This window comes from Pelobates fuscus, chromosome 13, assembly GCF_036172605.1.
Source record: "Pelobates fuscus isolate aPelFus1 chromosome 13, aPelFus1.pri, whole genome shotgun sequence".
Classification (NCBI taxonomy): domain Eukaryota; kingdom Metazoa; phylum Chordata; class Amphibia; order Anura; family Pelobatidae; genus Pelobates; species Pelobates fuscus.
Genome location: NC_086329.1, coordinates 84379363 through 84405856, shown reverse-complemented (window position 1 = coordinate 84405856; position 26494 = coordinate 84379363). Strand labels below are relative to the sequence as shown.

Sequence of the window (26494 nt, the reverse complement as noted above, 5' to 3'; positions counted from 1 at the left end):
AGTCCACCTTTTTGGCTGAGATAATTGATTATCTCAGCCAATCCAACGCTTTCCCATAGATAAGTATTGAGAGGCTAGTGCGCATGCTCGGCTAAACACTGCACCAATCCGAATCTCCTCATCGAGATGCATTGAATTAATGTATCTCTGTGGCGAGTATTCTGCCTCTCCATGCAGAGCGACTGCTGCTGGAGGTGTTCCTAGGGAGCACTATAAACACTGCATTTTCTCTGAAAACCCTGCAGGGACATGTTATACCAAACAGAACCACTACATTAATGCAGCAGCTCAGTTTCCTAATGGGGAAAATGTGTATTGGGTTTCCATTAAGTCTGTTCATAGAGTACATACCTGTATATTTTCAACGCAAAATGGGTACATTGTGTATAACCGTGCAAAGCATCCACTTTATATATGGTTACCTTCATCTTGCTGATTTTATGTGCCCATGACCGCTTCATTTCAATGCAATTATAGGGGTTGGGTCACTAGTGCCCTCTTATTTTTAGAGGTTAAACAGTTATACTAAGGTTGGCAACCCTGGATACTCATCCTCCCCCCGCTATAGGAAAGTTTGTTTTGACAACTGGTACTAGGCTAAAAGTAGGTGGCCTAACTTGACTCCAGGCCCTATAGCCACCTCATTAAGAAGCCAAGAGTGGCCCTTTTTATAACAAAAAACTCACACCAAATATACTGCATGCGCAAGCAGCACAGAATTGACAAACTACATTTCTGTAACATGGCAATATTATATATTGTCATCTCTACATAGGCTCTCTTCAGAGACACACAAGCCTTTAGTTGTTCATATTTGTACAATGTATATAAAACCGCAATATTTGAACATATACACACTATATAATAATATACAAATGTGCTGAATTTGACAGTCACATGGTTACAGCAGAATTTGTTTGTGGGTAGTAAAACTGATGACGGGAGGGAGAAGAGAGAATGTTTATTAATTTAGGATTCCTTTTTCTCAGGTCTGTCAACGTTTCAGAGAGCTTGTCAATCTCTTCCTGGCAGCATGTGCTACCAGCTCCGATGAAGAAGAGGAAGTGGCTGAGCAGATATCTGATGAGGATTAGGCTGGAGAGATGGACTTGTGTAGATAAGAACTTGTATAAATATGTATTATTTGTTTTAGGATGTGTGCTTGTGACATTAAATTTAAATTAATGTTACTGAGTTCTGTCCTTGTGTCTGTAAGACAGCTCACGGTAAGGAAAACACGTGCCTGATTTAATCATCTTCCTCCATTTCATCGTCTGCACTACTGTAACACTGGGCGAGATCCCTGAGTTGCTGCAAGGCCTCTTCAAAATCATCCATTTCTACACCAGAACTGAAGAAGGTGGAAAAACGGCGGACATCCACCTTCCGTGTTTCTTCATACAGACCACGCAGCATGTGGTACAGGTTTTTGGATGTCTGGAGAGCAGTGAACATTGGAACACAGTCCACACCTGAAAAATAAGAATGGACCCATACCACAAAGACTTATTATACAGAGAAAGCTCCACAACTGCAGAAACTCTTAAAAGGCTAGGAATGATCATGCATCCAGGAGAAACCATCTGTCAAGAGAGGTGAATTCTCAAAAGGTGTACACATTTACTAAATTTAAAGGGACAGTCAAAGCAACATAACACTACAACACAGTGTAATGGGTATGGTACAAGGCATGCCGAGCCAACTCCCATTGTAAGTAGTGAAATTGTTTTACTTCTTCCGTGGTCTCTACTACACCCTACATAGAACTGCAAGTTCTGTCTTAGGAGCTAGGTCCTGCACCACCACGTCAATCTCAACCAGAAAACTTTTAGCTTTCTGTAGTGGTGGTGGGAACACCCTGTACAAAGTTAGTTATCATAAGCACTTAAATTTGCAGTTTAAAGCACAAAGTAATTATGCCTTTAAGTCTGCTTTGGTTTCTCCAACCCTTAGGGAGGAGATATGTCTCCACCTGTACTGGCTGCATTCTTGCAACATGGAATTGATGGCAAGCTTGAAGCGTGTATTGCACAAAGACCTGGGTTTATCCAGCTAACTGTAAATGGAAACATTAATTAGAAACACCCCCAACCCTAAGCCAATTGATTTCTACAGAACTAAACATAAGCAGGGTACTTAACCATTTTATGCCCCATTTACACCGAGCGGTTCGGTATGCTATTATGAAAGTGGCCCATACAACCAAACCACACCATTCCTTGGCCCCCTTCAGATGTATGTCTATAGGAAATATGGTTAGGGCGGCGCTACTGGCATCACACTATACAATCCGTTGATTGGCAGACAAGAAAACAACAATGCTCGCGACAAATGACACGCTAGGCATTTGGTCTAAACCCTGCCTGCAGTGGAAAAGCTCACCGGAATAGGCTGGACCATTCTAACCCTACCGAAACTTACCGCTCAGTGGAAACAAGTCATTATTTATCCCCCCCCACATTGTCACAAAATGAAATTACTGAAAGCTAGGACCTGCAATGTCCTCCCCTAATACCTTTTAACCATTTCTATAAAAAAATTATTTTAATTGTGTAGTGAGGTGATGAGAATTATAGAATAGATCAGGCTGCTGTAGTTACCTTGTGGCGGTTCACATTGCATGCTTTGTGTGAATCCTTCTCTGGTCACCACTGGAGAAAAGAACTGTGGAAATGATGGTCCTAGTCTGCAGGGATCTTGGAACACATGGGGTATGCTGGAAGAGAAGAGGCAAACAAAATCTTCCATAATATCCTCCTCCATCCAGCATGAATTGCTACATCATTCCCACTTCTTTCAAAATGTTAACAAAACTTTCACAAACAAGCATTTTAACAGCCCCTCCTTGGAACCCTTAAACCTCATCACTACATTCAAAATATTTGTATTTTTTCCCCCCATCTCCTTTGCAAAAAACCAAACCCGTAGTCCTGTGACAATGGATGGGATATGCCGTTCTATTAATAAATTAAACTCACCTGACAGTGTAAGCTGGATACAAAGCTTGTAAGTAACATTGCAAGACATCTTCCCCAGTGCTTTGTGAATATAACGCAGAAGACGATCTAATCCCAGAGGAGAGATTACTAAGAGAAAAAGTTATACAACAATTAGCAACTGCACTCATTGATCAATGTATCACAGGGGAAGGTTTAAAGCTATCTTGTGTGTTCTGCAATTGTATTTGGTTCCATCAATCTGTAGAAACCTTGAAATTAAGGCTGTGCTCATCAGGAACATCATAAGAGTAAAGGGTACAGAACTCCATCTGTTACCTGTTCTGTTTGTCCTTACTGATTCCTCGCAGAACCACGGACTGGGAGAAACACTCTGTCTTGCCACCCGAGCCTCTGGTACCACATGGTGAGAGAGAACTCCAGGGAGCAGCAGCCAAGTGAGAGGAAAGAGCATCCGGAAGGCTGGAACCAACTTCAATGGGGAAAGGGAGCGATGCAGCTGCTGAAACGACCTATGTACATACAATAGGCATGTTCTAGTGGGATCATTTTATGGTAAGCAAAGGGCATTGAAATGTGGGGTCGAAAGGCTGAGTTTTAGTAGTGATGACATCTATATATTTATTGAATTGGTAATGAAAAAACAATATTTTATCTTGCTTTGCAAAGGAGTATTTCTAATATGTCAAAATGGTGAGTAGGGAATTAAATTAACACACTAGTAGTTTCATCATCTATGTGTAATGTACACATTCCGAGGTAAGTGTGAGACTAAAGAACTTTATTTGCATTCCAACTTTGCCTAATCACCTTCTACTCCACACCATTTGACCCTCCAGCTAAAGCACCCATAAGACAAATGTCCCATTATGCCTCATTCTAATCTGTGTTATGGGCCATCCCTATTATGCTCCAGTTAGTATGCCACACAGTTTATAGAATAGAACACAATGCCAAGTGTACTTTGGAAAATTAAGTAAAATGAGATATGTACAGGCACTGTTTAACTAAATGCTCATTTTAGAATCTACTTATTTGGTCACTTTTTGGGAATATAAGTTGTGCAGCCTAACTGGTCAACATAAATTAGGTTATTGGATTTATGTTACACAAAGAAGCCCACACAAACTCACCTTTCTTCCGCAGAAGTTGAGGGACTCGGCCATGTCTTGCATGGACAAGTGAGAGGCTGGCACTCTGTAGGGAGCAGTTATTGTGTCCAGGGCGATAGCCAATATGGAGCTGCTGTGATACTGTAATGCTGGCTGAAAGAACACTGTCATTATAAACGACTGATTCCTAAACAACTGTTCCATGTGTGCAAAAGTAGGAAAACAACTGAGAGAAGTTGGAAAAATCAGGCACATAAGTGAGGATTAGGTCAATCGATAACTATACTCACATTGTACAACAGATGCGGGAAAGAGGTTGGTGGGCCTGGTCTCCGTCCTAAACTGGAATTCAGAGAAAGGGGACAGAACAGGGTGCTCAGGCTGGACATCTTGACGAGTCCCATGATCACGTTCATCATCTGGAACATAGCCTTATGCATATTCTGTCAGCATAAAAGAATAACGCAATCACTCAAAAAATAAGCACCAAATGCAATCCATTGTACACACCTGGTAAATCCAGAGAAACCCAGGCAGTAACATTCAGTAAAAGTCCTGTACTCACTCTCTCTCCAGACTGCACAGGACAAGTGCCCCAGGTAAGTATCCCACGTCCAGGGTACTCGTCATGCAAGAACTCCGCCATCTGGGCGCCAAGTCCAGAGAAGCCATCGTGTAGATCACAAAGCAACTGGAAACCCTAATGTTGGAGACATTGTACTAGTAAGTCCCTTTCCTGCTTTAGATGTATTCCCATTGTATGTTTGAGCTTAATCTTACCTGTAAATAATCACATTCCTCTATGAAGAAATGCAAACGATCTTCAATATCTTCCAGGTAAGAAGCGTCTTTTAGAATGGACTGCCCTTGGCTGAATGATTCCAGTCCCTCTATTTCTCTGCAGATTACATTCAAAGTGTTCTTTTAAACCTACTCCTTTCACACACTGTCATTTCTACACCATCTGCCGCCAACTCTATTCTTTTCATAATTCCGGACTATGGTGCACACTTATGGAAGGGTATGTGTGGATGTGGACCCTGAATGTTTTCGAAACATGGTTATACACTAAATGCCATTAATGTCTGCTATTTATGCTTCCATTGTGCAATTTAGTGTTCGATTCACTAAAACAAAAAAATGTTGACATTGTAGGGTGCGGAAGTAAAATCACTGGCTTTCCAAGACATGATTTATTTAATGGGACACTAGGTTGGAAGTGGACCCTATCACTTAATGTTTTATGTAAATACCTTTAAATAATACCTTATTAGAGTTCCTGCACCTGCCAAGACCAGGAAGTGGCTCCAACAAACATTTATCTGTGGCTGGTCTTAACTCATGTCCAGCATGTGATTTTAGGATACATAGTTCAGCTTTAGACGCAGTTACCTCCATCATATTTGAGGAGTGGATTTGCTCAGTTTTTACTAATGTGCCTTGTTCCCCCCCTTACTGTTATATTAATATGAGGATTACTCACCCTCCATGGTTGTATTGGTTAACGACACACACTGATTTTGGATGAAGGTCTGTTTGGAGAAAGTCAGACCAAACATTCACACTTTTCTCCAGATTGTGGCTCTTCATGGAGCTAAGCGTCGACAGTCCACTACCTACGGCTGTGGCAGAATAAAATACACAAATGATTTATACACTGAATGGAATCTGGACATCTTGAAGCTAGGTGCCTGTGTGCCTGCTTGTATGTTTTGGTGAATAACACATACCTGATGACATACCGCTTACACAGCTTTCTGAAACTGTTTCACCCTAAGAAAGATTAAAAGAAAAGTGAGCAATATGAAACTAAAATCTAGTATAATACATGTCTTAACCACATACATCTATCGAGACACCCTGATCTGCACCACACATTTATTTTGATAATCCACAACCAATGTCTTATCAATGACACCACATCATTCTACACCATTAGCCATTTTGGATTAATTCCTACCCCTCTTTACCAATGCAACAAGCCTACTGTTATATTAGACCCCCTAGCACTGGTAACTTCCTTCCTTTTTGTTTTTCAAACCTTTACCTTCTGTCTCAGTGGCTTCATCCCTATATCTTCCAGAAAAGGCTTCTGTACAGGGGGATCCTCTAAGTGTGTAGTTAGACACCCTCTCCTGGAAAAAGAGGGGTAAATAAATTAAAGGAACACTATAGGGTCAGGAACACCAACATTTATTCCTGACCATATAGAGTTAAAACCACCATGTTGCCTCCCTCGGCACCTCTAAATATAGTAAAATCTTACTTGTATTTAAATATGCAGCTGCCTCTGCCCCTGATCTGCCTGCTGGCTGACATCATCAGAAGTGATTCTGTGAGCAAGTCACAAAGCTTTCACATAGGATTGGCTGAGTATGTCAAGGAGTCAGATCAGGGGCAGAACCAGCAAAAGTCAAACACAGCCCTGGCCAATCAGCATCTCCCCATAGACCTGTTTTGAATCAATGCAGCTCTATGAGGAAAATTCTGTGTCTGCCTGCAGAAGGTGGAGACACTGAATGTCAGTCACACTGTGCAGCACTGCCCCAGGAAGTACTTCTAGTAGCCATCTGAGTGCCAGAGGAGTTATCACTAGGCTGTAACCCCTTAAGGACCAAACTTCTGGAATAAAGGGAATCATGACATGTCACACATGTCAATTGTCCTTAAGGGGTTAATGTAAACACTGCATTTTCTCTAATAAGACAGTATTTACAGCAAAAAGCCTGAAGGTAATGATTCTACTCACAGAACAAATACAATAAGCTGTAATTGTTCTGGTGACTATAGTGTCCCTTTAAGGATTAGTTTGGAGACAACTAGTTTGATCCTACCTAAAGAGGAAAATGTGGCCTCATTAATTTTATATATATTTCTATGAATGTCTTTATTACAGAAAGTCCGATATCACCGTTTACCGCACCATTCACTGTTCCTCTCCTCTATGCTACAGATGGCGCTGCAGAGAATTTTGATCAAGGAAGTGGGGGAATAAATGCCAAGAACAATTTACAAAGTCTTGCAATCAGTGGGTATTCTTTTTACCAACCACATGACGCTGTGATAAAAAGCCAATTCTGTATCAAGTCAGACTGCTCCAACAGATTATTTTATAACCATGATTGGCAAGTGTGACCATTCTATACATTATTCAGTGAAATCATGTGATCACAATAGAACTATGTGACATTGTTGGCGAAGGAATCCTCACCAGGCTGGCGTTGAGCTCCTCGTGTCTTTGTCTTCGTATAAATACCCTTCTTCTCTCAATGAACTGAGACTCCCTAGAAGAAGGACAGAACAAATATGGTGGAGACATCGCAAGTTTGTGATGAATTAGGATGGGGTTTGGGTTCATGGAAGATTATGGATCAATGTGTCTCAGGAACACAAATAGTGCAACGAAGACAGATGTAGTCAATGTATAGATGTGATAATTTATACAATTCCAGCAAAAGAAAACATTTGTCACAGGTAACAGGTACAATTGTGTTCAATTGCCTTTATAACACTGGAGATCTATTTTTTCGTGTACAAACTTGGGAAAATATGATAATATATCTTAATTTACCACTGCAGGGTTAGGGACCTGGGACACTGCACCCAGACCTGTTCAATAAGCTGAAGTGGTCTGGGCGTCTCTAGTGTACCTTTAAGTCCTTCACAACACATGATGTGCCAGGACTAATCATGATCTGATAGGGTGCCCAAATTAATTCTTATGAGGCAATATGCATAAACAAGTATTTTTATAAAATTATCCTTAAAAAAAAAAAATAAACAAACAGGATTTGTTTTCCTAAGCACTGTTTTACTGTGATGTTACTAGTGGCTATTGCCAGTTTTCCTGGCCAGCATTCTACTCACCTTTAAGATCCATGATAATGAGACGTGGGGTGTAGGTATCCATTCCTTTCAGTGTTACCCCATGTCTGAACAGGACTTTACTGCAAATCTCAGGCTCCACATTACGGCCAAGAGGGTTAGAAAACGTGGTATTCTTAAAATAAAGTAAGAACGTGTAAGAGAAATGTCCGTCAATTACAGTTTTAATAAATATGCAGTCGGGGCGGAGCCTGACCTGCAAGCAGACAAGACGTGTCTAGCTGGGGCTCCTGCAAATATCCGCAGATTCAAGGCAATATCTCGAGCCACAGTGTCCCAAACCTGAATCTGAGGTGCCCAGCAGAGAAGAGACACGATACCACACATTTAGACACCTGTAGCGAAGCCAAAAACCGCAGATAACCGCGGCAGTATTTTGCAGCCTGTCAACCACAGAGCAAGGGAGACTTGCACGGTCCCCCCAAGCTGGATACCGCAGCTTGACATGGCAAGAGACCACAGAGGACCCTCCCCCCCCCCCCCCCTTTGGACTGGTAGGGGTTATCCCGGTCCCCACGGATGGAACCCGCAAAATCAACACAAACAAGCGACTGGAACGGCACAGACACCGCTCACTGTAGATCCAAGATGGCGGAGGCATACCCCGACCCTGCACAGGAACAACAGCTACAAACGGTGGCCCAACATTGCCCTGTTGACCGCATGCTGAAGCGCATAGACAAGCACTTTGCACGCTTCTGGGCGCAACTTAAGGCACGATCGGCAGCCTCACCGACCCAAGACCGGGAGGAGCGGTGCAGCGGAGACCAGCAGGAGAGGGGTACAACCCCTCCTGGTGTAACTCACCCTGAAGCATCTAAACCACTCACCCTGCACCGGCCTGGACTGAAGGTCCGCAGGGCTCAGCCCCTGGGGCACCGACCACGGAAGTGGCAGGTCCACCGCCACAGGCGGAAACAGACCAACGGGAGCCTCCCTTACGATTACGCGAGTGTTTGGGGCTGAGAAACAGGTCTCCAGGATAGCCTAGGGCAGGAGGGCCCCTATCCCCCATGCCTACCGGGATATTGCCGGGACTCAACACCTGAAAGACACCCTGACAATCAGAAGGAGTATAACACCTCCACAAAGCCGAAACTCACCCGGGAGCCAGAACACCTCAGCAGCGGAGGGTAACCATGCAAAGCCCAGGCCCTAAAAACGACCCAGCAGGCACCAGCAAACACCGAACAAACTGCACCTGTTGCCGACGGACCACTGAAAGCCCTGCATGGACTGTCCACACATGGCGGCTTGCAGCCCACCCGGGGTATAGGTTGACGGACTGATTAACTGTGCAGGCATGCGAGCTCACTTATTATTGCTAGCGATGCACGTTACCCTTTTATCTTAATCACCTGTTGATGTTTCAATGTTTTTGCTAGCTCAAGCTTTCTTTCTCTTCCCACCACCCACTCTCACTTTGCTCTCACACTAACTCACCTGTGCATCAGGTCTCCTATGCCATACATCGCTATAACTCATAACTTCAATTCCAGCAACGAGACTACTCATGCATGTGATGAGCCTTAAAGCTATATACCTAATCTGTGTTACTTTAATCTAGACCAGCTGTTAGTACATAAAACGCAGACCTCTCACCTATGCCCAATCAAGACTAAACTACGCTAAGTACAACAGCACTGTTAACTTGTTTAAAACCTTTTATTGTAAAGATCTACAGCGACATGAATAGATATAGATACAAGCGCTTATAATTACACCTATGTATGACAATGTTTGAAATATTAGTACTTCTAGTTTAAAATTAGGCCTCATATTTTGGCACAATCTTTCCGGCTTAACATAACATTATTATAAAAATGTGCTGTCAAATTGCATGCCATGTGAAACCACTTGTCTCTAATTAGCTTGCCAATGCTGTTGTGGCATCGCAAGAAAAATGTAAACTGTCTATCCATGCACAAGAAAAATAAAGAATTTAAAAAAATAAATAAAATATCAAGTCATTCTGCCTATTCCAGCACAAAAGGCAAGAACCCCCATTGCCTGTACCTCAATCTTCACTTACCGGTACTTTCCATAACCTTACTGCGATCTCCCACTGCACATAATCTGTAACCATTTTTACTGTAGACTAATACCCTCTCTGGAACCACCCCATCCTCTCACTGCAGACACACTGCATCCCCTGTTCTCCATCCTCTCACTGCAGACACTCTGCCCCCCCCTGCTCTCCAGCCTCTCACTGCAGACACTCTGCACCCCCTGCTCTCCAGCCTCTCACTGCAGACACTCTGCACCCCCTGCTCTCCAGCCTCTCACTGCAGACACTCTGCACCCCCTGCTCTCCAGCCTCTCACTGCAGACACTCTGCACCCCCTGCTCTCCAGCCTCTCACTGCAGACACTCTGCACCCCCTGCTCTCCAGCCTCTCACTGCAGACACTCTGCACCCCCTGCTCTCCAGCCTCTCACTGCAGACACTCTGCACCCCCTGTTCTCCAGCCTCTCACTGCAGACGCTCTGCACCCCCTGTTCTCCAGCCTCTCACTGCAGACACTCTGCAACCCCTGCCCTGCAGCCTCTCACTGCAGACGCTCTGCACCCCCTGCCCTGCAGCCTCTCACTGCAGACGCTCTGCACCCCCTGCCCTGCAGACGCTCTGCACCCCCTGCTCTCCAGTCTCTTACTGCAGACACTCTGCACCCCCTGCTCTCCAGTCTCTTACTGCAGACACTCTGCACCCCCTGCTCTCCAGCCTCTTACTGCAGACACTCTGCACCCCCTGCTCTCCAGCCGCTCACTGCAAACTCTCTGCACCCCCTGCCCTGCAGCCTCTCACTGCAGACGCTCTGCACCCCCTGCCCTCCAGCCTCTCACTGCAGAGGCTCTGCACCCCCTGCCCTCCAGCCTCTCACTGCAGACACTCTGCACCCCCCTGCCCTCCAGCCTCTCCTTCCATTACCTGTGAGTTCCACCAGTGGGTGCCCACAAAGCTGGCATAGTGTCCGAGCTGGAGAGTCAGCACTTCCCCGCACTGCTCCCCCATGCTGGCTGACAAGTAACTCTGCGGGATTAGAGCTCAGCTAGGCCTCATCCGGTAACCATGACAGCTACACAGCCTCTCCTCTGACTGGTTCACGGTGCTGCCAATCACACTGCTCCAGCTCACTGATTGGATGGCACTGTCAGGCTCATTAATTACCCGACAAGTGCGTCCTGTACTGTGCGAGCAGCTCAAAGTGTCGCCGCGAAGGAGTCCCCGCCGCCATATTGGTTGGCGGAAGTATGATAGGGGTGGATTTTAAAGCAGGACTGGGGATGATAGGAGTTGGTAGGGCAGGGTTTGGGAGCCGAGCACTGTGGATTATAAGAGTTGTGGTCTAGAAACAATGTTTTTCCAGAGACTAATAATGATTGGAGTGCTGGGCTGATACTAGCTGTGCTCCAAAATGACCTGAGGTTGTGGATAATGGGAGTTGTGGTTTTAAAGTGCTTGGTGCAAAAAGCTGCAGATGACGGGAGATATGGTTCATCATTTCTGTTGTGGCAGTGACTGGTGATGCTGGGAGTTGTAGTATAAACATTAGATTCCATTATTATTACTGTCATTTATCAAGCACCAACAAATTCCGTAGCGCTGTACAATGGGTATACGAACACACAAGTATTTGTAACAAGAGAAGTTGGACGCACAGGAACAGAGGGTGTTGGGAGCCCTGATCAATGAGCTTACATGCTAGAGCAGGGGATAGGCAACTTTCGGTACTGCTGATATTTTGGACTACACCTCCAATAATGCTTTGCCAGCATTATGGGTGTAAGAGCATTATGGGGGATGTAGTCCACATCATCTAGAGCGCCAAAGGTTGCTTTCCCCTGTTATAGAGCAAGGGTGTCCAATCTGTGGCCCGGTTACATACTGTGCTCCGCCTGGACTGCTCCCTTGCCGCACAGCCTTAAGACGGTATATGACGTCATCCCAACTTCGGGATCACTGTAAGTGTGTGCATACCTGTGAGTTAGTGTATAGGTGTGTGTGAGATATATATATATATATATGACTGTGATTGTATATTTGTGTGTGTATCTGTGTGCATGTAGTAGATAGCTCCTTAATTTGGTATCCTTAAATATGCCAATCCCACATAAAGATAACAAATAAGGGAGTTATCTACTGAACAACTGAAATATCAAAATTAAGAAAGGGGCTTTTAAAGTTATATTACTTATATACATTATCTATGTTATATATTTGATGTGTGGCCCAAGACAATCCCTCTGCGCTTAATGCGGACCCGCCAATAGGTGACATAATGGTTAAGGGGAGGATGTTTTTCATGTACGAGTGAAAAGTGGGTTACTAGAATAGCTTACACCGAAGGGTTCGTTTTTTTTTTTTTGGATGATGCATAGTGGAAGCAGGGTGGGTTACCAAGGTGCGGGGAGGGAAAGCTATTAAGTTTAATTGATATGCTTTCCTAAAGAAACTCGTTTTTAATGACATTTTGAAGGAACGGGGAATAGGAAAGAGTCTAACAGAGTCTTGAAGACAGGTGTCAGAGTGCGAGGGGGAGATAGGAACTTTGTACTTGGAGTTGACTACTGGAGCCTACGGTCTAATTAGGGTAATAATTGTGATGTCATTGCATGAATTAACTTCTATTAGGGATCATTTACTATACAATGTGGCACATGTATTGAGGAATATTTAGCTAAAGGGTTTACTGCTTTTTAGGTTACAAAAACTTTACTGAAATAAGAATTTAAAAGGAATTTCAAATGGAAGGCCAGAGTAGCTGAATTTTTCCAGTTCAGCTATTTTGAAGTTAAATTTGAAAATCCCCTTAAATTCTCACTTTAATGATCAATAAAGCTGAGGGTTTTAGACTAAATTGTGAATTTTTATGAATTAAAAGTGAATTTCTATAGTTAAGTAATAGTTGATAAATCGTAATTTTCTCAAGTGTTTTTGGTGCATAAATGATGTCCCCTGCACCTTGCTATTGTAAACTGTGCAGTTTTTGAGAAACATCACAAGACTCATTTTGAACTCCATGAGCATACCTCGTGTACTCACACTGTCCAAGTGTTTGGCTGCTCACCAAGGTAATCTATGAGCAAGTAGTGGCGCTCACTACATGAAAGTGTAAATATGTCTTGTATCAAAATATCTGCATGTCTTACTATAAAGATCAGTCAGACTCTAGACACTAAAACAATTATAGCCCACTGCAGTAGTTATGGTGCTAAGAGGCCATAGTGCTGTCCCATGGTAAATGGTCAAAACAGTTTGACACTTATCTAGGTCCTCTGGGTGTCTCATGAATGCCCTGCTTTTATTAAACAGTTAATGCAGAAAGCGATCACCAATTATCTAAGCAAATATGTTAACTTTTACTTTACATTTATCAAAAGAGGAGGCACCTGTGAGACCAAAATAGTGGACTGCTGTGATGCCTAGACTGTCCATTTAATATGAGCACTTCGTAGCTGAACAATAAAACAAACTAAAAATTTAGGAAAACGTTTTAATTGTAAAGTCACTATTAAATAAGTACATAGATGTGCTCTGTACAGTACGGGAAGCTGAAAAGGTCTTTGCCAGAGTGATATCAGCAACGATGAACGATAAGTAAAGGGGGTTCATTCACCTTTATTGGACAGGCTCTGTAGAGCGGTCTGAGATGGCTGCATTCTTAGTCTATTTAGCCCAATAAAACGAAAATTAGTAAAATTTACTGTACGTTTCCCCTGGTAGAGTGACCATTAATTGCTGATGGATGGACTGGTGATGGATTCTTGGTTGCGTTCAGCGTTTCTCTTGTATCTGTAGAACGTAAAGCCCGTTTACTGGACTTTTGAGATTGGTTCATGTTACAGATAGGTCACGCATTCCTCAAATCATTACACCTAAATAGATAAGGACATCATCCAATTCCTTATGCCCAGGCTCAGATGATATCAGATGATAATGGTTTTGCCAACGGGATGAAGCATAGAAGTCATTAGATCTGCAGGACGTTCAGGTCAAGGTATCAGAGGAAAGCACAGATCTTTTCCAGTTCCCGAGGGCTGGAATTACTCATAAAAAGAAGTTCTTTCTTCCCCTCCTCTGTACGAACTAAAATAGACAAAATACATACACTGTTTATTTAGCATGAATACCATCAATGAGAGGGTTGTTTCTCTATTCATGGGTTCTCTACCTTAGCTAGCTAGTTTGGGGTGCTCAAGCTACAGTCCATTCAAATGAAATAGTGGGAGTCCTCCTAGTCTGGGGGGGGGGGGGGGGGTTGGGGGATATAATAATTTTTTCATTTTTTTTCATCTCTGGAAAGTAAAAAACATTCCCCTAATCTCACAGTGACTTGCCCCTCTGGTTTTATATACTGGAAAATATCATGCAGCAAGTCTACATATATTAAAATCCCATTATGTTTTGAATTGTGACTTTTTTTTTTTAATATAAATAAGAATACATTATACTGTTCCCTTTCCACGGATATTCTTTCTGAATAACAATATTATTTTTAGCATCGCACCTTTCTCGTGCTGGATCCAATTCCTCTCAATATAGTACTGGTAACAGCTCTCAAACTCCTTCTCACTGTAGTTTGGGACTTGAATAGGAACAAAAGGATCCAAAGCTTCAAACCCATCCTATGGGGAAAAGATATATCAGTAAATGTGTACATTTCTAAACCAGTGCATGTACACAGATCAGCCACAGCATTAAAACCACTGAACAGTCATTTCTTGAATATCATTTGTTGGAATCACGAAAAACAGGCAAGCGAAAAGATCTGAGTGACTTTGAGAAGAGCCAAATAGTTAAGGCTAGACAACTGGGTCAAAGCATCTCCAAAACGGCAAGTCTTGTGGGTTTTTTTCCAGTTTGCAGGAGTTTGTTCCTCCCAAAAGTGGTGCGAGAAAAGACAAGCGGTGAACCGGCATCAGGGACATGGGCACCCAAGGCTCACCAATGCATGGGGGTTAGCCCATCTGGTATCCGATTCATACAGAAAAGCTACTATAGCTCAAATTGATGAGAAACCCAATGCTGCCCATTATATAAAGGTGTCAGAACACAGTGCATCAGAGTTTGCTGCGTATGCGGTTGTGTAGCCGTAGACATGTCAGAGTACCCACGACCACCGCCTTCGAAGAGGACTTCAATGGGCACGTGAGCATCACGAATGGACCACAGAACAATGAATCTCAATTTTGTTTTTGGATCATGTGGCTGGCTGGGTGCATGGGGAAGAGATGGCAGTAGGATACACTATGGGAAAAAAGCAGGCTGGGGGAGGGAGTGTTATCCTCTGGACAATGTTCTGCTGGGAAACCTTGAGGCCTGGCATTCATGTGGATGTCAGTTTGAGATGTGCCACCTAACCTTGAGATTGTTGCAGACCAAATACACCCCTCCGTGGTAATTGTGTTCCGTGATTACAGTGACCTCTTTCAGCAGGATAATGGACCCTGCCACACTGCAAAAATGTTCAGGAATGGTTTGAGGAACATGACAAACAGTTCAACATGTTGCCTTGGACTCCAAATTCGCCAAATCTCAATCCTTTTGAGCATCTGTGGGATGTGCTGGAACAACAAATCCGACCTATGGAGGCCCCACCTCGCAACTTGCAGGACTTGAAGGCTCTACTGCTAATGTCTTTGTGCCAGATACCACAAGACATGTTCAGAGGGTTTGTGGAGTTCATGCCTCAATGCACCAACTATTTTGGCAGCACGAGGGGAACCTACATGATATTAGGTAGGTGTTTTTTATGTTGTGGCTGATCAGTGTATGATACAACAAAATAGAGAAAAGCCCAGATTTCCAGTTTTCTGTTGTTGCATCGTCTTACCTTCCCAAGCAGCTCATGTGGCAAATAAACACGTTTTGGCTGGAACAGAGAGCCCGTTTGTGTCACACTCGTGATAATTGCTCCTCCGTTCTACAAAAGCACAAATATCATGTTAAAATATATCACACTTGAGCACCAGTTCGTCACACTTTCAAATTTAAATTGAGTCCAGTTTGACAATTACCTCAATATGTCCTGATGCTTAGTGAACTTGGTTCAAAGTGGATGCAGATTCTGAAGTCTTTGTGTTTGATGTGATTGTGAGTATATGAGTGTGCGCCCAGGGGAATCATGTTACCACCAGAAAAAGGCTTAAGTCCTCTTGCCCTAGATCAGGGGTGGGGAACCTTTGGCCCTCCAAATTTTCTGAAATACATTTCCCATAATGCTTTTACAACCATAATGCAGGCAAAGCATCAAGGGAAATGTAGTGCAGAGTCTGGAGGGCCGAAGATTCCCTGCCCTAGATAGTCATGTTCCACCAGGAGGCAGATCTGAATGTAACCCAACAGTGACACATTCACCCACATGCAGCTTTTACAAGGTGCCCTCATAAATGTCAGAGTACTCCATGTAATGGTGAATATTCAGGTCCCACTTACCCAATCATTCTTTAGCATCTTTCTAAGATTATGGATAAGGGTTAGCTCCTCCGGAGACACCTACAACAGGAGAAAGGGTTTCAAACAATATTTTTATATGAGCTATAGAATGTAGATGAATTCCTTCATTTCCAAGTGCAGCAGATCTCACAGACTTAACTTCCCTTCAAAAATCCTGCTATGCTAATACCTGACCCAGCATACTACAAATCATGCCACCAACAAAGCCTATATGGCCACGCACAGCATAACCCAGTTTGTCCTTTCCCCCCCAACATCACGTACCATACTCTTATTCTCTTTCTTTATGGTGGTTCTCCCCCACAATGCGTTCACACCATCCACCGATACCAAGAGACGAAAAGCACCACCCCCACTCTGCCTCTTCAGCTCTTTCAAGACCACACCCACTGCGTCGCTGGCACTTTTTACTCTGGTCAGTCCCTAGGAGGAAAAATAGGAGGTTTCCATTGTTGTGCACATAAAAACAATATCTATACACGATGAACAATTTGTATACAGGCCACTAGGGTTATTTTTTTCTTGCATCACATCATTCAGCGTTTGGTTTTATGCAAAACAAACACTCACTGCTTAATTCCCACTAAACCCTAGTTCGTTGTAGATTATGCCTGAACCTACTTCCGTCCCTAATTTATTCCAGTAAGGCCCGTGCCCACTCAGTGGCTACTCCATTACTTATGTCTAGATTATCTTATCTCCAATAGGATTCTCCTTACTTATTTTCAAAACTTGACCCCTTTTTTAACCCTAAATACCACTTTAAAAATGTTCCATTACCTGATCAACCACCTCCCCTAAAGGTCTCCCTTCCTCAGTAGCCTCTCGTTTGCTCCAAACATACCTCTGCTGTGTCTGAATCTGAAAAAGGGAGCACAGAGTATAAGATCGTGGTTAAAGTGCTTGAGTAAGACAACGGTAATAATGGACATCTTCTCAATACGGTTTAAACGCAAATATAAATGAATAGAAATACTTTTTACTTGGTTTGTTTTTTAAATCCAGCCTGGGGTGTAACTTTTATTCCATCCCCCTCACCTGTTTCAGGAAGGGCTCATTGGAAGCCTTAAAGTTCTTCAGCCAGTTAGAAGCCTCCAAGGGCTGGTCAAAGCGATCCTTGTTATAGGAAGACGTCATAAGTTCCTTACAGTTCTTTACTAGAATGTGAGCTAAATGAGAAGTATAAGATTAAGTCACCACTTTTTGGCTAAAGTTTAAATTTCGGCACGCCCTTTCATATCAGGAATCCACACACATGGTTGCTTGGTGCATCTACCCCCTTAAAAACACAATGTTTTGATTGAATTTGACTTCTCGCTCTAGCCTCCAGTATAGCAAACACACAATAACTTCTCTGACTCAGTAGGATGGCATCCTCGCTCCAAGATGCATACAGTTTGCGTAAGTAACTTGTGATGTCCACCTTTGTCAGTGGCTTGACAGCTCCATGCAGTACGCATCCCATGTTTTTTCATAACTTACCATCTGGAACATTAAGTATCAGCCATCCCTGTTTATGGCAGTAATGCAGAACGTGGCACAAGGTCAGACTTTTACCGCTTCCTTTCTTCCCATCTAGTGTCAAACTGTTAGGGAAAAATCCCCTCATAGCATAGAGACACAAACTGAATCTATACCCTACATTATAAGTTTCTGCAGCACATATCCCACACTACACCCAAATAAAGCAAGCACAAACCCATCTCAGCTGTGCCATCGCCGTACCTGGTACAAGGAAAGGATACACAACACATAACGGAGAGCTGGATGGGAATAGTTGGCATTCCGTAGGTAGTTGATAAGTTCTAGCGCAGGTTTGCGAACCATCAGGCAGGATTCATTGAATGTCTTACACTGGGAGGGGAGAGATATTGGATTAACATCAGCCTGTTTGTAATGGAGAGAACTACAATGAAATTATGCTTACCTGCAGCTGGTAGCGATTGGGAAGACTCTGTGGGAATACCAGCTTAACATCCTGGGCTGAGATGGGGTAATACTGCCCTTCATGTTGTTCCGTATGGAGATCCTGCAAATAAACACACATTGACCAAAATTCCAATTAATACGGCTCTGTGGCGGAAGTGACCTCACTACTGGTTTTTGTAGGGGCCTGTTTGCCAGCCTCTTGCCCCAGGACTATGGCCCCTAGGGGTATTGCCCTTTGGAAACAATTATTTGGGGACACCTTTTCTGCCCCTTTGAAGCCCTGGGAAGGTGTTCCTCTTCCCCTCCCCCATTTCCTGTCCCATTGTTCTCCAGCAGGACGTTGTCCCAGGGACACTGCCAGACCAGTTGGAACTGGCTGCTTTGTCCCTCCTCTGTCTCTCATCAGCCCTTGCTATGGTTTAATCCCATGGCGATTTGACTGTGTTCGTGGGATCTGAGCGCTGTTCGGCTATAGTAAGCGCTCAGATCCAAGCTATCTGGGGAATGTGGGGGTTCAGTTCTATAGAATATTAGTTATGTATTTTAATGTGTTTTGTTGCAGTTGTGACTTATTATTTAGATATTTTCTGTACCTGGAGATAATTGAGTTTACTACAGTTACTTAAGCCAATTATCTCCAGGATAGAGGAGCAGATCAACCGGCTGCACAGACTGAATCTGTGGAACAGTTTTGGGCAGCAAAGCCATGCTTGCAGTCGGTCAAAAAGGACTTCCAACTAACTTTTTAACCACTGAAGGGAATTGTCTGATTTTTGGATATGTGTATATCTGAAGTGTGTATTTTTTTATTTATTTTTTTTATTTAAATTTATATATCTACTAAACTGTGATTAAAATAAATGAATTAATTTTGGCAGTGGAGTGTCACTTTAAAGGGTCTAAAAATAAAGTATATCTAACATACTTCTATAGAACTCCCCGTGACTGAATCCTGACACGTCTAGCTTCCATACAATACCTAAGGAAAAGTAGGTTCTGTTTACATTCCAGCACGCGATAATAAATATAAATGGACGCAAGGGGAGAGCATAAGCATTAATATACGTTAAAGGTATAAGGCAAGGAAAACCAAAAAAATTAAAATGTCAGGGTCGCTTTAAGAGATTGTTCTACTGGAGCATTAGACAACTGATTTTTATCTCACTGTCTGAATTTATGTTAGTGTGTTCGGCACAGTCTACCATCTGTGACTCACTGGGTCGGTTTCTTTGGTCCTGAAGATTTCTCTGGAGAGAGTGTCAGCTTGCTGAGACACAGAAGTGATCCATGCTTTGCCAAGCGCTCGGTGAGCAGGAATGAGCTAAAACAAAATACAACAAACTTTGGGATAATGGATTTAACAGGTAAAACTAAAATATATTTCAAAAAGGATGGTGGGAAACAATTTATCAGCCTCCATGCACAGCAAGGCGATTATGGTCTAAACTAGGGGCAGGAATTCGCTGGGTCCAGATGTTGTGAACTACATTTCACACAATGCTCTTACAAAGCATCAGTGGAGTTGTAGTACACAACTAATAGAGTGCTGAAGGCTACATACCCCCGGGACTCTAAACAGTCCCTGGATGAATATTGAGATGCAGCAGCACAGATTACTTGCATGTATCCAATAAACCTGCCAAGCTGACAAAACAAAGCCATTTTGATAAACATACGTAGCAATGTTTGAAGGTCTTTAGAACTTACCTGTTGAGTTGTCCATCTGTGTAACTGTTTGAACAACATATCTAGAAAAGGCCAAGTGGGAGTTAATGTTTTATGGCTAATCTGACATTTAAACAAATCATGAATATGATCATTGTATAAAAATAAGACAAACAAGATTAACTCTAATGAAAACATTTACAGGGAAGCTGACCGCATAATAATCAATAAAACGGGCTTATGTGCAAGCTTACAAGTGTTGTAATACACTGTACTGGTCCTGAGCGATGTAGCATGAAGGAGATATTACTATACATTACAGGATTCATGGTAAATAGCCAGCCTTACACCCCAGCATGATTAACTCAACATAAATGAGACTGTATTTCTTCCGAAGAACTTGGTAAAACGATGCTTTACACTACAGTGAGTATCTGCACCCCAACATATAAAATGGAGCCCTGACTTATAGCTTAGAAAGTAACAGCATCCTAGCATAAGTAGGGACTCGGACTAACACATTAATATGTATCATCACCCTAACATATAATGGGGAGACTCGGCCTTATACCCAAATAAGTAACAATTTGTATCATCACCCTAACATAGAATGGGGAGACTCTGCCTTATACCCCAATAAGTATCAATGTGTATCATCACCCTAACATAGAATGGGGAGACTCTGCCTTATACCCCAATAAGTATCAATGTGTATCATCACCCTAACATAGAATGGGGAGACTCTGCCTTATACCCCAATAAGTATCAATGTGTATCATCACCCTAACATAGAATGGGGAGACTCTGCCTTGTACCCCAATAAGGATCAATTTGTATCATCACCCCTAACATATAATGGGGAGACTCTGCCTTATACCCCAATTAGTATCAATTTATATCATCACCCTAACATGTAATGGGGAGACTCTGCCTTATACCCCAATAGGTATCAATTTGTATCATCACCCCTAACATATAATGGGGAGACTCTGCCTTATACCCCAATAAGTATCAATTTATATCATCACCCTAACATGTAATGGGGAGACTCTAGATGACACCCCAATACCAGTGAGCATTATTTAGTTAAGGCACTCGGACTTGATATCAGGCAGAGGCAGAATGACCAGCTGGGCTGACAGTATATAACTATTCACCTTCTCTCCTTGCTGGACACACGCCTGTAGGTCCCAGTGTTTTTGCGTCATCAGTTTGCATCCACAGAGTACTAATCACTAGAGACGGAGCAGCAATATTGGTGTATTCAATATCCGCGCCATTTTTGTGTAGCCGGTTACATGGAGTACAATGTTTTATGGACTCCAGGAGCTGGAATGTCTGTATGGAGACATTTTAAATAGCAGTCAGACAGAAGACAACCCAGGGCAGCCATCTTTATTACTGGCTTGTTTGTAAATGGGTTACTGAGTAAAAAAAACACTGCTAGCTGAGAAAATATTTTTAATTTCCATTTGACAGTAATATTTTAGCTTTCCATGTATTATTTACTCAATGATTCATGTAACATATAAATACAGTGTGGTATATGAAAATATATCTGTTTAAAATATGTAAAAGCTTTATTTGCAGCTGATGTGCATGGGGGCAATTACATCTTATCTCTGATACCGGAGAAACTGACGGAAGCCAAGCACAGAGAGATGGACACAGGTTTCTTCAGGAAGGAAGAGATTCTTTATTGGATCACCGATCGGGACTCAGAGGGACTAATGTCACCAAAATACAGCAAGTTCTGAGCCCCGGACAATAGTGCAGGCTCCTTATATAGGCACATAACTCTTCCCATTGATACCGGAGAAACTGACGGAAGCCAAGCACAGAGAGATGGACACAGGTTTCTTCAGGAAGGAAGAGATTCTTTATTGGATCACCGATCGGGACTCAGAGGGACTAGCGTCACCAAAATACAGCAAAGTCTGAGTACTGAATACATAGAGTACATTCCTTATATAGCACTGTAGCTCCTCCCACAATTAACTACACCCACACATACCCTTAACCTATTTAATGAATAGAGTCTAAACTCATCCATCCGGTCTAACCACGTGGCTCATCTGATACAAAGGAGAGGGACGCGTAATTCCAGTTCTTACATTCCTGCACCTGGTCAGTACAGTGATGACAGTATCTTAGCTACGTGTTATTAACTAACTGATACTACAAACACATATACATACATATGCCTTGTGGCAATCTTAGCCTGCTAAACTTGTATTTTACTGGAATTACATCACATTCCCCCCTTTGATGCCTCTGATATTTCACAATTACTTGAGGCATCACTTAACCTTGGTTTGCATATACCTCAGGTTACCATGAACCAGACCAGACTTTTCTTATGATGTGAATCTTTTCAACACTCATCTTCCTGCATAGTTTCTCCCTGATCTAAAGCCTTATACTTATATATGGCCATTATCTGTGCAGCAGCCTTCCTCTCTGCTATAGTTCCTATCAGGCTTTGCACAGACCTAACTACTAAGGGTATAAGACACGGCAGGAGTAGACACAACATTAAAATTAGTAGGACTCCACCTACCACTGCCTTAAGCCCTCCAAACCACTCATACCAGCTACCAAACCAACTACTTGGATTGTACCCTTTCCATACCTGAGTAGGCACATGCGCTAGTTTAACCATATGGCTAGTAAGCTCAGCTATTGCTTGCCCTTCGTCATCTATTTGAAGACAGCAATTGCTCAGGTTAAACTTCCCACATACACCTCCCTCTACTGCCAAAAGGTAATCCAAGGCTAATCTATTTTGGTACACTGCTGTCCTCATCCTGGTATTATGCTTCGCTAGAAGATTGAGTGCTTGTGAGGTCTCATTAGTAATAATCTCAACCACCGCCTGTAATCTTATAATACGGTTGAGCATATAAATAGGGGTTCTATAACCAAAGGTACCATCCTCAGCCCACGTGGCTGGCCCATAATAATCTATGATACGCTGGGGAGGCCATTCATCATCTTCCCAGGCGCCTATCTCTATGGGTCCCCTTTTCTTCCTATGATTCACATCATACACTTTAACACCTAAAGTCTCACCTGTTTCAATCGGTAACAAGAAGAAGGATGGTTTGAGCATACCCAACACACATGCCCCTTCCCAGTCCTGTGGCAGCTCCGAATAGGCTTTCTTACCACAGATCCAGTACAAATTTGCTGGGGCTCTCCAAGTAGATGTGATGGATAGATCAAACCACACATCCTTTAAATTGGCATATCTAGCAAACGGGTTAGATGGTTCTGAGACATTTGAAGCTGACCACCAAGTTGTATTCTTTGTATCATCATCATAAGCTTTTTGCCCTAGACAAGTTAATTCTCCTACAGAAGTATTATACATCATTCCTTTCCTTGCTATGCAAACATAACCTATGATGGAGGTCTTTAATCTCCACTCAGATTTACCTCTAACACTCATCTGATAATCGGCTTGTGAAGATATTAATTGGTCAACTGCCTCAGAACCGGACATTACCTCCTTTGCTTCCCAAGGCCATTGGTCTCCCATGTTAGTACCTCCACACACATAGCAGTTGGTAACATTAAGACTACCGGCAATACTTTCAGCTAGGTCAATGAACAGGTTTTTAGCGTTATGGGGGATCTTATTATCTATACTCATCTCTTCATAAAAGGAATGGTATACTTGATGAGTCTGGGAGGATACCGTATCAGTCTCTATTCCTATAAACAATAATGTCCCAGGATCTAAACCCGTCCCGTATATTTGAAACCCAAATAAATTTCCATACTTATCTAAGAACTTGTCGGGGTTATTAATGAGTATATGGACTGGGTTGCATTCCATAGACTTACAATAAGGGCTAGTCGGCAACTTAGTCACTATCATGTCTTTGTCTACTGTCTGTCCCCAAGTTGCCCACCCCACACAAGACCAATATGGGCAAAAGTTATAATCTCTATTTGGGCATCTAGGACTTACATATTTATTTTTACTACTGGGACAAATATATTTATCATTAGACCCATACGTCCTCTCCCATCTAAGATCCCCACATACATTCCACGGTTTTCTACCACTTGATATCGCCTTACATGCATCAAATAGCAGAACACCCGAAGAATGTACGGATTCTAACACCGTTTTATTAATTAGGGTCCCCTGAGGATCTCCATTCCTGAGAGTCAACCAAATTGTACGAGGTTGATACTCCGGACTGAAGCACTTAGGTTCTCCTACTCCTAAATGGCACACACTATAATCTATATTTAAGTATCTACATCTCGATACATCTCCTTTACACTCGTATTGTGAATGCCAAATTAGGGTTTGGGAAATATGGTTACCTGTTCTCGTAGTCTTAATGCATACCTCACAGCTAGGAGTGTCGGTACCTCTACCTTCCTGAATATAAAAACACATGTAAATAAACACAATCAAAAGCACATCTTTCGCCGTCATCCTCAGTCTTCGTCCGTGCGATGGAACCTCAGCTTCCAGGATGTGAGGGCTGCAGGGAATGGAGTTCTGCTCGTCTTCACAGGTGTCCCTTCGAGACTTTCCTGGCTTATACACTATGTGATGGTAAGCGGACAGGCTTTATTATGGCCTTCTCACTCACACCTGTAACAATAAAATTTGTAATCCACAATAATTCCTCGTTACTCCGACTGAGTAGTGCGTTTTAACCGGATCTTGCAGGGATTCTCTGGATCTGCTGTAACTTGCCAAGAATCGACTGCTGCTGGTTTAACCCTGGAGTGATGTATCCACGGAGTCACTTCTGCTACTTTTATTGCTGTAGGGGTAGACAAGAGAACAACATAAGGACCTCTCCACTTGGGCCCTAACGGTACAGTATTCCACTCTTTAATCCACACTTGGTCTCCTGGATGATAACTATGAACAGGGGGATAAATATTCACAGGTAATCTATCTTGTACCCATTTCTGTACCTCCTCCATAGTCTTACCCAACTCTACAACCTGCTGCCGGGTAATTCCTTCTCCCAACTGACTCAAGTCCCCCCTTAAGTTACCAAGTACGGGAGGTGGTCGCCCATACATGATTTCAAAAGGAGAGAGGCCCATCCTTCTGGTAGGGGTACTGCGGATTCGCAATAAAGCTATGGGTAAGAGAACGTTCCACTTAAGTTGGGTTTCCTGACACATTTTAGCCAACTGGTTCTTTATAGTTCTATTCATTCTCTCTACCTTACCAGAACTCTGGGGTCTATATGCAGTATGAAGCCTCCACTTTATACCAAGCATATGAGTCAGTTGTTGTAGGCACTGGTGAACAAAAGCTGGACCATTGTCCGATCCTATAGAACAGGGTAGTCCATATCGGGGTATTATTTCTCGTAGCAGGAATCTCACAACTTCTCCTGCTTTCTCTGTACGAGTAGGACATGCTTCTACCCAGCCTGAATAGGTGCACACAATTACCAGCAGGTAACGATGTCCACCCGATTTAGGCATCACTGTAAAGTCTATTTGTAGATCGGACATGGGGAGTCCCCCCATAAACTGAACTCCTGGTGGCTTTACTGGTCCTTGTCTTGCATTATTCTTAGCACACGTTACACATCTGCGTACAATGGCCTGAGTCAAGTTGGACAATCTTGGTATGTAGAAATGTTTTCTAAGAGATTCTTCAGTACTGTCTCTCCCAGAATGTGTCCCGTTGTGATAATTTTGGACAATTTCTACCGCTAGCGATGCTGGTATAACTATTCTTCCATCTTCTAGCTGATACCACTTGTTCTCCAGATACTTTCCCGGTTCAGTCTTTAACCACTCCTCTTCTTGAGCTGTATAAACTGGAGTCCATTGGGACAGTGGAGTTGGTATAAGAGCAGCTATATGCCCTACATACTCCTGTCTTCCTGATTCAGCAGCACGCTTAGCTGCACTATCTGCCATCCGATTTCCCTTGGTTACATCACCATCACCTCTCAGATGTGCTCGACAATGAATAATACCGACTTCTTTCGGCTCCCACACTGCTTCCAATAGTTGTAGGATTTCAGCTGCGTACTTGATTTCTTTGCCTTCTGAATTCAGTAGTCCTCTTTCTTTATACAAAGCTCCGTGGGCATGAGTGGTTAAAAACGCATACTTAGAGTCCGTATAGATATTTACTCTTAAACCTTCAGCCAATTGTAACGCTCGTGTTAGTGCTATTAATTCTGCCTTTTGTGCTGATGTTCCTTTCGCCAGTGGCCGAGCTTCTATCACCTTGTCTATGGTTGTTACTGCATATCCTGCATAGCGGATCCCTTCTTTCACATAACTACTGCCGTCGGTGTAATATTGAACATCGGGGTTCTGGATGGGAAAATCACGAAGATCTGGTCTACTTGAGAATACTTCATCCATTACTTCCAAACAATCATGTTGACTTTCAGTAGGTTGTGGCAAAAGGGTAGCTGGATTTAAGGTGTTTACAGTCTCTAAATGCACTCTTGGGTTTTCACACAACATTGCTTGATA

The 26494-nt window shown here is 42.9% G+C and overlaps 3 protein-coding genes across 5 annotated transcripts in view; 1 reads left to right on the top strand and 2 right to left on the bottom strand.

Moving 5' to 3' along the window:
* The window catches only part of GON4L (gon-4 like), a 39934-nt gene extending 38740 nt beyond the window's left edge, over positions 1-1194 (top strand). Inside the window, exon 31 of the mRNA XM_063439298.1 lies at positions 990-1194. Coding sequence (XP_063295368.1) covers positions 990-1094 — 105 coding nt within the window. The 3' untranslated portion in view covers positions 1095-1194. The remainder of the gene's footprint in view (positions 1-989) is intronic.
* On the bottom strand, positions 705-11045 carry MSTO1 (misato mitochondrial distribution and morphology regulator 1). Of its 2 annotated transcripts, none has more exons than XM_063439544.1 (14): positions 10883-11045; positions 7937-8069; positions 7281-7353; positions 6117-6204; positions 5800-5842; positions 5553-5691; positions 4850-4967; positions 4635-4769; positions 4360-4512; positions 4091-4222; positions 3276-3469; positions 2979-3086; positions 2601-2716; positions 705-1472 (listed from the first exon to the last, which is right to left on the bottom strand). In XM_063439544.1, exons 1-14 carry the CDS (start codon positions 10964-10966, stop codon positions 1249-1251), a joined length of 1740 nt encoding a protein of 579 aa, XP_063295614.1. In that variant the 5' UTR covers positions 10967-11045; the 3' UTR covers positions 705-1248. The 2 variants fall into 2 exon arrangements, with proteins under 2 accessions (XP_063295614.1, XP_063295615.1); XM_063439545.1 differs by having other exon boundaries at positions 5812-5842.
* A 2389-nt stretch (positions 11046-13434) lies between these two features.
* On the bottom strand, positions 13435-21256 carry DAP3 (death associated protein 3). 2 transcript variants are annotated; one of them, XM_063440156.1, is made up of 13 exons: positions 21163-21256; positions 20048-20088; positions 19557-19661; positions 18339-18440; positions 18157-18265; positions 17894-17986; positions 17450-17580; positions 17192-17272; positions 16676-16834; positions 16391-16450; positions 15789-15878; positions 14463-14580; positions 13435-14041 (listed from the first exon to the last, which is right to left on the bottom strand). In XM_063440156.1, exons 1-13 carry the CDS (start codon positions 21221-21223, stop codon positions 13956-13958), a joined length of 1236 nt encoding a protein of 411 aa, XP_063296226.1. In that variant the 5' UTR covers positions 21224-21256; the 3' UTR covers positions 13435-13955. The 2 variants fall into 2 exon arrangements, with proteins under 2 accessions (XP_063296226.1, XP_063296227.1); XM_063440157.1 differs by lacking the exon at positions 21163-21256 and adding an exon at positions 21075-21115.
* Between the last annotated feature and the right edge of the window lie 5238 nt (positions 21257-26494).

Coding starts and splice junctions, on each gene's coding strand:
- DAP3 (XM_063440156.1), bottom strand. CDS start 21,223: ATGCAAACTGATGACGCAAAAACACTGGGACCTACAGGCGTGTGTCCA. Junction 19,662..20,047: donor ACAGATGGACAACTCAACAG/GTAAGTTCTAAA, acceptor ATTTTGTTTTAG/CTCATTCCTGCTCACCGAGC. Junction 14,581..15,788: donor CACATGAGCTGCTTGGGAAG/GTAAGACGATGC, acceptor TTTTCCCCATAG/GATGGGTTTGAAGCTTTGGA.
- MSTO1 (XM_063439544.1), bottom strand. CDS start 10,966: ATGGGGGAGCAGTGCGGGGAAGTGCTGACTCTCCAGCTCGGACACTAT. Junction 4,968..5,552: donor AACCAATACAACCATGGAGG/GTGAGTAATCCT, acceptor TGTAATCTGCAG/AGAAATAGAGGGACTGGAAT. Junction 4,770..4,849: donor AGGAATGTGATTATTTACAG/GTAAGATTAAGC, acceptor CTCCAACATTAG/GGTTTCCAGTTGCTTTGTGA.